The following is a 10733-nucleotide window of genomic DNA, read 5'->3' as shown; positions in this document are numbered from 1 at the left end:
AGATACAAGAATGGAAACAATTTGTATTTATGTTTTTTGTTTTTATTCCAGATTTAGCAACAAAAAGTCAATCAAAATCAATCATGGTAAAATCACTGAAAAAAATTGCTAATCGTTCCAAGTTGATTATTTAATAATCGAGCAATTAAATTTAAGCCGTCAATGTTCGGCTGTTGTTGCTGTTGCCCAACAACATTAATGTTATTGTAAGGGCGGTGGTGGTGTTGAACACCTCCACCAGGCCCTCGTCCTCGACCTTGGTTATGCTGAGCGGTGACGATTGGTTGAAAATGTTGTTGAGGGACGACGGCGGCTGGTTGGACATGTTGTTGAGGGACGACAGCAGCTAGTTGATTGTTGAGGGACGACAGCGGCTGGTTGGACATGTTGTTGAGGGACGATGACGGCTGGTTGAACATGTTGTTGAGGGACCACCACTGGTTCTGGCTGATCTCCAACTACTGGTTCTGGCTTATCTTCAACTACTGGTTCTGGCTTATCTTCAACTACTGGTTCTGGCTTATCTTCAACTATTGTTTCTGGCTGATCATCAACTACTAGTTCTGGCTGATCATCAACTACTGGTTCTGGCTCGTAGGGAACGTATTCTGCAGTAACACCTTCATCTTCATTACCCTAAATAGTTAAGTGATTTTCAATTTTTTTTTTCAAAAAACTGCTGCGTTATTAAGGACAGTAACTTTCACTGAAAAAATACTTAATCTTCAACACTACTCTTAAATTACTTTAACTAATCGTATTAAAAACAAAGTAGAATAAAATAAAAAAATCTGAGGGTATACAACATTTTTTGTATAACATTTGCAGCTAGCATACCATTGTTGGAATGAATTTCAAATTTGAACTTCAACACAGTTGAATACACGTTTGGAAGAAAAAGCAACATAAAGTAATTGTCCGCGTATTTCTACCATATGTGTATTTTTGTAAAAATCGTAAATCTACCATATGTGTAGATATTAGAATCCGTAAATCTACTATATGTGTAGATATTGTAAATCTACCATATGTGCAGCTAGATACGGTAAATGCTCTAACATAAAGACTTATGCGCACGCGTAAGGGTGGTATAGTCACTTTCGGTCAGGGTTGTTGATGGCAAAATATGTCGTTTCGTTCTTTAATAGTTAGGGTTAGGGTTTGAAATATGTCGTTTTTTGATAGTTAGGGTTAGGATTAAGTTAAATGTTAAATTGTCTGGAAACGTTACATAGCTAGGATTAAGGTTTGTCGTTCTTTTTGTCTATTTTAATAGTTATTTGTCATTCTTTTTAGATTGTCTGGATAGTATTTATACCTTAACTACTAATATGGTAGATTTATGGATTTTTACATATCTACACCATATGGTAGATTTACAATATCTACACATATGGTAGACTTACGATTTTTACATAAATACACACATGGTAGAAATAAGTGCGAGATTGACCATCCCGGGGGGGGGGGTACTAGGGTTGGTGAATGAGGGGTATGTGCGGACGGGACCTCCGAAAACCGACCCTTAGAGAGACCAAATTTTAGTGAAAAAGTGACCCTTAGAGAGACTTTTTCAAAAAAATTTTCTTATTTTCAAAAATTTCCTACCCTTAGTGAGACTTTTTTGTAATTTTTTCTCTCAAAATCAAAATTCTTTTCTAAAAATCGTGATTTTTCCCACCCTTAGAGAGACTACTTTGAAATTTCCTGATTTTTGTAACCCTTAGAGAGACTTTGAAAGGTGAAAAACCCGACCCTTACCGTCGGCACATACCCAGCACCTATTTTTGCCTAAGTACCCCCCCCCCCCGGGGCTTTTATTGATTGTAACAGCATAAGATACCTTAAGTTGATAAATTTTCGCGTGGATTAACTTTTGCGGTTTTTGCGAATTTCGGCCATTTTCGCGAAATTTAATCCACGCGAAATCTTTAAATTCTCGTCTCGCGAAAATTAGTACACGATGATGATGTTTTGATTTTATCTTTCCTTTGTATTTTTTTCGCGATTTGGGTGAAATAAATAAATGTTCTTTTTGGTTTTGATTTTCTATCTTACATAGCTGAGAGTTTATTATATTTTCGGGATATCCTCTATTTTTCAGAATCGATTTGAGGTTTTTCAATTCTTTCTTCAAAGTTTTATTGTCTGTAGTGATTATTCTGTATCTTAGTATGTTTTGGGTGATATGATAAGTAGCGTAAAAAGGAGTCAGTATCAGTTGGTTTTTTGTAAATTTGCTCATATATTTGTTTGTAGATTTGTCAATGTATATTGCTGTGTCTATTCGATGGTGAATTTTATTTGAGGATGAATATTGTTAATCATTTTAAACATTTCCGTTAGTCTTTGTTTATTTCCAGTCCAAATTATGAATATGTCATCCAAAAATCTTTTGTAGGATGAATATTGTTAATCATTTTAAACATTTCCATTAGTCTTTCTTTATTTCCAGTCCAAATTATGAATATGTCACCCAAAAATCTTTTGTATATTTTGATGTAATCATTAAATGAACTATTTAAGATGTGTGTTTCTTCAAGTTTACCAAGAAATAAGTCTGCATAGGCTGGGGCTAGCCTTGTACCCATTGAAGTTCCCCATATTTGTTTATAAAGTGTTGATTTGAATAAAAAATTATTATTTTCCAGGACAAATAGGATTAATGTTTCGAGTATTTTTGAATTTTGGAACAAATTTTGGCAGTATATTTCTATGTTTCTCTACATAGTGTAAGCAAGCTTTTATTCCTTCTTTTTGTGGAATGTTTGTGTATAGTGAGGATACATCTAAGGATACTAATAAGCTTTCTTTTTTTGGTGATTCTATTAGTATTTTTTGTAAGAAATCTTTTGCATTTTTGATGTGGGATGTTAGTTTATCTCTTAATGGTTCTATACAAATTGTTATAAATTCTGATATGTTTTCAGTGAGTGATTCTACAGATGATACAATTGGTCTGTGTGGGATGTCTGTTTTGTGTATTTTCGGAAGAGTATAAAAAAGGCTGGTTCTGAAATTATTTACAGATGTTAATATGTCTTTTCGAAATCTTTTTTGTTTGGTGTTGATACAAAGCTTAAGTCAAATACAATATGTACGGCCACGCTCTTGCGAATGAATGAAAAAGAATGGCAACAATCGATGAAAAATCCACTGAAAATGCTGAAAAATATGGATTCTGTACCGCCAATAAATGCTTCACGGATGAAATAATAAAGGATAATGACATGTTACAATGTAGGAAATGCCAGAGATTCGTTCATTATGCTTGTTTGGAGCTTCCCGCATACCAAATTCAGCTTTGTCTGCAATACAAAAGCCGACGCTTCGAATGTAAAAAATGTGTTACAGTCACGCCAATACTTTTGGAAAAAATCAAAACAAGTAAGCAAAGAGTCAGAAGTAACCAAATAACGCAAACAATAACGGAAGCAGAATGTCAAGATGGAGTCAGCAAATATTTGAATCTGTTTTCAAACACTAGATTGCATAATCTAGAGAAGAAAATGGAGGAACTTATAGCTATGAACAAAGAAGACGTCGCTAAAGAACCAAAACAGGCAACATATGCAGATATCACAAAGGAAGAGGTGAAGAAACAAGAGGTTATCATCAAGAAATTTATCAAAAATGAAAAAGAAGAAGAGAAGAAGATCGCTGAAGGAACTTAACTAGATGTAACTCATTGTCCATCATTTAGGTGAAAATAAAGAGAGAACAAAGAGGAAGCGGGGGGGGGCCGGTGACAAAGATTACGTGGAGGAAGTTGTAGGAAATCGTATGGGATTAAAGATAAATGTTGTCACTGCAGAACGAATCGGTGCTCGAAAGGATGATATGTTCAAGACGAAAAGATGGCGTCCATTGAAAGTACCGTTGGCCAATGAAGAAGACAAGAAAAGAATTATGGCCTCAGTCCATAAACTAAACGAAGATAACTTCAGTGTAACAGATGACTTCTCCAAGAAAGAACGTGAAACCATTAAAGAATGGCATGAAAAAGCTAAAGAGCAAACGAAGAATGAGAAGGATGAATGCTGTGTATGGAAAGTGAGAGGTAGCCCTCGGGCTAAGCTCTACTTTAAGAAAATATGTAAAAAGACCGTTATTGATGAACTGTAAATTTGAATTAGATTGTTTCGTAGAGGTCAATAGACCTGCGAAATATACTCCTATAATATAATATAAGCTTTTATTTAATAAATTAAAATCAGTTTTCCTAAGTTTAAAATTTTTTGTCAAATTTATAACATTATTTTTTGAGGTGTTTGAAAGTTTTTTGGGGTATTTTTGTTGTTTTTTATGATGGTTAATCGAAAGATATTTTGCAGTTAAATGGTAAGTTTTAGAAACGTTATAATTTTGATATAGTTTATCTTTGATGTTTAGGTTTTCTCTACTATGTATATTATTTACATTATTTACAAGTTTTTTGAAAAATTAGTGCTACTTCTTCTTCTTTTTCTTTCTGTTTCCTTTATTTCAATATTTTCGTCAATCCCTGATAGTCTTCTGTTTGTTATTTTCCTTTTCAGTTCATTTCTTTTCGTTGTGTGGTGTGTTAACTCCTTGGAGTGATATGTGGACAGGGCGTTGCGTAATTGTCTTCCGGTGGCGAGTAATATGGTATCCCATTTCTCTTTTTCTTGTTCGGGTAGTTTTATTGTTTATTTGGTAGTTGGCATCAGCCAATGTGATACTGTGTTTTTTTCGTCATATGGTTTCAAATTTGTGAGTTAACCGTTGGTTTGGATACATTTATTTGAATGGAATTCGTAAGATCGCTCGTTCGATAGGTTTTTGTTACTGTTTTGTCGGTCTTGTTTCATGATGTCGTTCATTTTGTCCGGTATAATACTTGGTAAGAGTGAGCCTGAATTTGTAATAGATTAAATAATTATTTCTTATTATTCTGCAGATTTGAAGTGAATGTATGATATAAACATATGATAGAAAAAAGGAAAAAATTCGAAGCGTGTTTTAATTGTGGTAAAGTTTATCAGGTTAACAAATTTAGTTTGGTATAGCAAAATAATTTGAGCATAAATGTACAACATATTATGCCTATATGTAGTAAGGCGGGTAACTTTATTTTATCTTTGGAAATCCAAAAATAAAAAGCAAATTCTTTGATATTTTTGCTGTTATCACAGCATGCTGTCAGTGCTCACCGATTTGTTTGTAATTTTAGGTAAATTCTAAACAAGATTTGACGTCAAATAAAATATGTACGGTTGTGCTCTTAACAATGCAACAAAATGCCGAAATTTTATCAAAATATGGATCCTGCACCCCAAATAAATGCTTTATAAATGAAGTAATACGGGATAACGATGTCTTGCAGTGTAGGAAGTGTCAAAGATTCGTTCACTATGCCTGTTCGGAGCTTCCAGCCTACCAAGTACAGATTTGCCTTCAGTAAAAAGCAAGGTGATTCGAATGTGCGAAATGCATCACAGTCACGCCAATATTATTAAAGAAGATCAAAACAAGTAAACAAAGAACGACCAATAACAAGGCAACAAATACTGAAGGTAAAGAGAAAGAACAAGACGAGCAATGTGTTTTCGCTAGACTGGATAGACTGGAGAAGAAGATCGACGATCTTGTAAACAAAGATGATGTCGTTAAAGGATCCAAAGAACAACAGACATACGTTAGCATCGCTAAAGATGAGCTAAGGAAAAAAGACTACGATATAGAATCAAAGCAACAACAGACATACGCTAGCATTACTAAAGATGAGCTAAAGAAACAAGAGGTAACGATCAAGAATTTCATGAAAGAAGAAGAACGATGGTTAAACTTAACAAGCGGGTTTCGGCCGCTATGTAAGGTCTCTCAACTGCATGGCTGGGTTTCGGCCGCTAAGGCTGGGTTTCGACCGCTGACGGAATAAAAATTTGCGACGACTTCGTCATGAGACTTAAGGGCTCTGACCATAGGGAATTTTTTATATTTGCCACTTACAAAATGTAAAGTTCTACTTGATGTAGCCCACAAAACTGTGGCATGTTATACATTTTCTGTTAGGCCAATTATAAAAAGTGTTCGCAAAGCGAAAGGGATTCTACAGACGCCCCAAACCCGCCCACCAGTTATGTTAGACATGTGAATGTTGGGGCTATTCGTATCATAAGAGGGGTGGCTTGCTCAAAAGAATCTCGTATTTTTTTGGAATTGAGTATGACAGCTAACACAGCTTAGGTCAATTAGATCATAATTTTGAGTTTCCACCAATCAGATCGATTTGATTAAGGGATTTTTAAATTGTAAGAACGGTGATAACAGGTTTTGATTGATAATACCATTCGACCGCTAAACTTTTTAAATCGCCACTCAAAAAGTCAAGAAGTGTGTAATTGATTTTTTTTTACATTTTAGAATAGATTTAAATTCTTTTTAAATAATTTGAATAAATTAAAAATAATTGTAAGTATATATCAACATTATGATAATATTCTTTTTCCAATTTAAAATTAAATATTAAATAACGTATCAAACCATATATTAAACTCATGTATCTTACATCATGTCATTTTATCCATGGACAAAAAAAATTCAAAAAAAGAACAGGAGAAAAGAGAAGTCGTTCTTCAAATAAGATCATGTGCACCCAGTCAACAAGAGTCAACAAAAACTCAATTTTAGCTAAATTGTTAAGAATTTCTTATGATTCATTATTTGAAAACGGAAAATATATCATACTGTAAAAATTTCAGCTCAGCTATTTTAGGAATGTAATAATAACAATAACAACAACAACAAAACAACAATTTCAATCGTGGTAGAGTACTCTCAACGAGGAGGGTAATCATGTCGAAAACTCTTGAGTATTTTATTTTTCGAAAACTCAACAAAAAAGTGGTGGATGAGCTTTTTAATGAAGAAGATGAGGCAAAGGCACAAATAGAATTTTCAGTGTATGGGACTTTTTTCATTGAAGGAAGTTAAGAAGAAAAAATCCTAGGCATAAAATATGTTAATACTACAACCATAGACACCTTAATAATCAATACTCTATAATTTCATAGTCAAGAAAGCGACACTGAAAAGTTAGGTAAGAAAGCAATTTAGAAACCTTTTCTTCAAACTGAATAATGATTAAAAAGGTATCCAGGACAAAAAATATTACAAAAATTTTATTTACCTAGGTTTTTTTCTTCTTGTGGCTTCCATGATGGGAGTACCCATACAACTGGCCACCAGTCTTTACTCAGCGGCCGAACTCCAAATGAGTATCTGTGTGGCTGTGCCCCATTTTCTTTTTTTGTCGTGCATACCAAACATATGCACGATCTTCAAGAAAAAAAATATGATGTATCACATTTACTTTGAATATAGAATGACAAGACGAAACTTCTTTTTACAAGATTTCTAAAAGATCCGATGTACTTGATTTCCATTAACGAGGGCTCTTTTAAAAGTGAAAGAAAATTCTATAGAATAAATGAATGATATTGATGCAAATACCTTTTGCTCGTAAAACCCACCCCGAGCCACCCACGATCCAAACTCCCTCACGTCTCTGTCCTCCTCATTATCGATTTTTCTTTTCTGCCCTCGTTGGTGGCGCTGGTGGTTGTTATAATTGTAGTTGTTATTGTTGTTGTTGTTTTGCCGCCGAGTAAAGCAGAGAACCATAATGCTGAAAAATAATTGTATTGCTGTTTCATTATTTATTTCCGATTTAAACCCAGATGTTTCAAGTTTTTTTGGGGAGATATTGATTTGTCATTCATTGAGATACTGGGATTGTCTATTGGGCATAATTCCAGATACAATAAATTGTGTTTTTGCATCATTGAACTTTAAGCCAATATTACCTCCTTTTTCCTGACAAAGAGATGTCATTTTCTGGAAATGTTTAGATTAGGACTCAGGAGGATCAGGTCATCAGCGAAGGCGATAATTGATGTGTTAATGTTAGGGTTTAAGAAGGCTCCAACGTTAAGATTAGTTATCTCCTGAAGGATATCCTCGGTGTAGATGTTATATAGGTATGGAGATAGGATTGACCCCTTTCTGACTCCTTGAGATAGAGAGAATGGCTTGGAAATCTTACTGTAGTATTTGATTTTTACTTCTGCATGACTGTAAAGCTTTAAAAGAAATTTTAGCACCGTATTTGGAAGTATGTTTTTCAATTTGAGTTTGTTAAAGAGTTCAAGCCAATTGCACGAATGGAAAGCTTTATCTGCATCCAGACTACATATGTATACAGGGGTATTTTGGGTATTATATTTTTGAATATTTTCATTGATTAAGAATTCAGCATGTAATGTAGATCCGTCTGATGAGAAACGGTACTGTTGGTCTGCGTGATGCTTTAATTGTGGGCATTTCTCTAAAATTACTTGTTCGATTAATTTGGTTAATATTTGGATTAAGCTGGTGCCTCTATTGTTGTTCTGGTCACTGATTGGTTTCCGGTGGGATTTGATGATAGGGATCAGGTGGGATGTGGCCATTGATTCAGGAAAGTGTTTCGAGGTTAGAATTCGGTTTATGGTTAGTGAAAGAAATGAGAGATTCTGGTCGGAAGGGTGTGTAAAACCGGTGGATAAAATGTTCAGCTTTGAAACCAAAAGGCTCGTATGCCTTGTCTTTGTTTAAATTTTTTATAGCAGTTAGTAAGTCATTTTCGTTTACTAAAAAGTCGATTTCATCCATTTTTTGTAGATCAGACAATAGACTGTCGAGGAGGTCGTTTGTACGAGTGTTGTTGATTTGTTCTGTCCTTGGTGCATTGAGCAGTGTATCGAAGTGGTTTTTGAATTCGGTTGTAATGTCTTCAGTATTGGTTTTGTTGTTGATGGTGTATAGTTTCTGTGGTGAAGATTTGGCTAATCGAATCTGACTCCAGTAAGATTTTGGTTTAATTTTCTTGACTTTTTCGATGTTAATGTAATGTTCAACTTTGGATTGGGATTTACATCTCTTGACGAGGGATCTGAAGTTTTTTCTAGCAAAAAGATATCGATGATATTGAACTATACATGGTAATAATACTATACATAGTCGGGAAGTCCGAGCTCCGAGGTTGAGATTTTGGTCACGTGATCGATTCGTATGTGCAGATTTCGGCGGAAAACGAGTTTGCTACTTCAGGACTGAGCAGAAAATAAAAACTTCATTCTATTCTTGGAGATGAATCAAACAAGATGGCTGAACACTTTAAAACTGCTGATGGTGGAAACTGACTTCGTATTTGATGTTTTGCATCTCGAAGAAGATATTTCCATATTCTTTGAGGTAGTAGACGAAGCTTGCATCTAGTTGAGGGCATGGTGTATGAGATCTCAACGAGTGAAGTCGTAGGGAATGAAAAACCACCAGAATTTGTGCGCCAAGGTCACAAAATCCAAAGGGGGCTGACAAAGGCATTCAAGCATGCATGCACAATATCACTATGATAACTACTACAGCTCAAAGTTAGATGCTAGCTCTTTGCATGACTTGGTCAAGAAGGCTATATCTGAGCTTGAAAATGACCTTTGCTACCCAAAAGATAGAAATAAGAGACAGTTCCAAGTGCTACAATAATCAATTAAATGTGTCTTTTATGAAAGAAGCGAAAAATGAATTCAAAATCCTTGAAAAATCTGGAAACGTAGGAAAATTTCTTGACCACTTTTTTGACTCTTTTGCGCTTGATGCACTCACTTTCCAACATTATTGTTTCCTGCTGCAACTCTTTTGATGACCAAGCTAGGCGAGAAAATTGTTTGTTTTTATGAAACCCCAGAATTATAGCCTCCTAAAGAAAATATTGTGATCAAACCCATCTCTAAGGTGGAGATTGATGCTTTGCAATAATTGACAGGATATGTCGTACGGAAGCTTATTAAGAAGGCTAGGAATAAGAATTTTTCCAAAAGGCGCAATCAAGCAATAATAAACATCCTTGAATATGGTATTGTTACTGATAATGACCAAATATTGATTGAAGCTCAAAATAGAGGTGGTTTATGTTCTGTAAACGCGGACTTTCAAGTCATTTTTATTGAAACTGAGAGAGTTTTCAAATGTAAGGAAAGTTGATACACCTTTTATTGTCAATGTTGTTTCGAAAAATGACACTGTTGTTGGTCATTATCAAAACATTATCCAAGGCTTTGAGGATGTCCCCGAAGAGACTTTGACAGAGTTGCTGAAATGTCTCGTCGAATTATATATAAGAGTGCGATCTTTCTCATTTGCTAAAGATATAATACAAAAATACAAAGTAAAAGAGAAAGCTAAGAAAGCAAAAGGTAGTCTCCGAAACAATATGGAAAGAAATGGTGATAAAAAGATATGCTGAATCTAAATCCCTAGAATTGGTTGCATTTTAAATGTTTCTTAATTTTTTTGTGAGTTTTTGATTATTGTGATGGGTTGGAAAATTTATATTATTTGTATTTTTAAAAGAGTTGATTGTTCTTGTGGGTTATATCATATTGTTCAAACGTTTTCGAATTTGCTTGAATATTATATTTTTTTCAAAATAAACATTTAAAATTTATTCTCTCAAGAATTTTTTATTTATTCTATTGTATAACAAATTGAGGAATGTCCAGAGTCAAACCTGTATTAGGTAATTGCTTTATGCACTATAACAGGTAAGTTTGTAAATTGGTACTTCTCACCTAATTGCCAGCAACTCCTCATATTTGCCATACAATCAGAACAATTTGGAAACTTTGAAAACAGTTTTTTCATTATTAAAATCTATGGTAGATCTTGCA

General features: G+C 34.3%; 1 protein-coding gene across 1 annotated transcript; it reads right to left on the bottom strand.

Annotated features, from left to right (window-relative positions):
- Positions 1-261: 261 nt before the first annotated feature.
- Positions 262-1061, bottom strand: LOC136816385 (protein TonB-like). Its single transcript, XM_067072714.1, has 2 exons — positions 1026-1061; positions 262-636 (listed from the first exon to the last, which is right to left on the bottom strand). The coding sequence occupies exons 1-2, from the start codon at positions 1059-1061 to the stop codon at positions 262-264; spliced, it is 411 nt and encodes a 136-aa protein (XP_066928815.1).
- Between the last annotated feature and the right edge of the window lie 9672 nt (positions 1062-10733).

The sequence above is a fragment of the Clytia hemisphaerica genome, unplaced genomic scaffold (assembly GCF_902728285.1).
Source record: "Clytia hemisphaerica strain Z4C2 unplaced genomic scaffold, Clytia hemisphaerica genome assembly, whole genome shotgun sequence".
NCBI lineage: Eukaryota > Metazoa > Cnidaria > Hydrozoa > Leptothecata > Clytiidae > Clytia > Clytia hemisphaerica.
The sequence above is the reverse complement of the archived record's forward strand: the minus strand, read 5'-3'. Positions and strand labels throughout refer to the sequence as shown.

Coding starts and splice junctions, on each gene's coding strand:
- LOC136816385 (XM_067072714.1), bottom strand. CDS start 1,061: ATGTTAGAGCATTTACCGTATCTAGCTGCACATATG. Junction 637..1,025: donor CGTATCTAGCTGCACATATG/GTAGATTTACAA, acceptor TTAACTATTTAG/GGTAATGAAGATGAAGGTGT.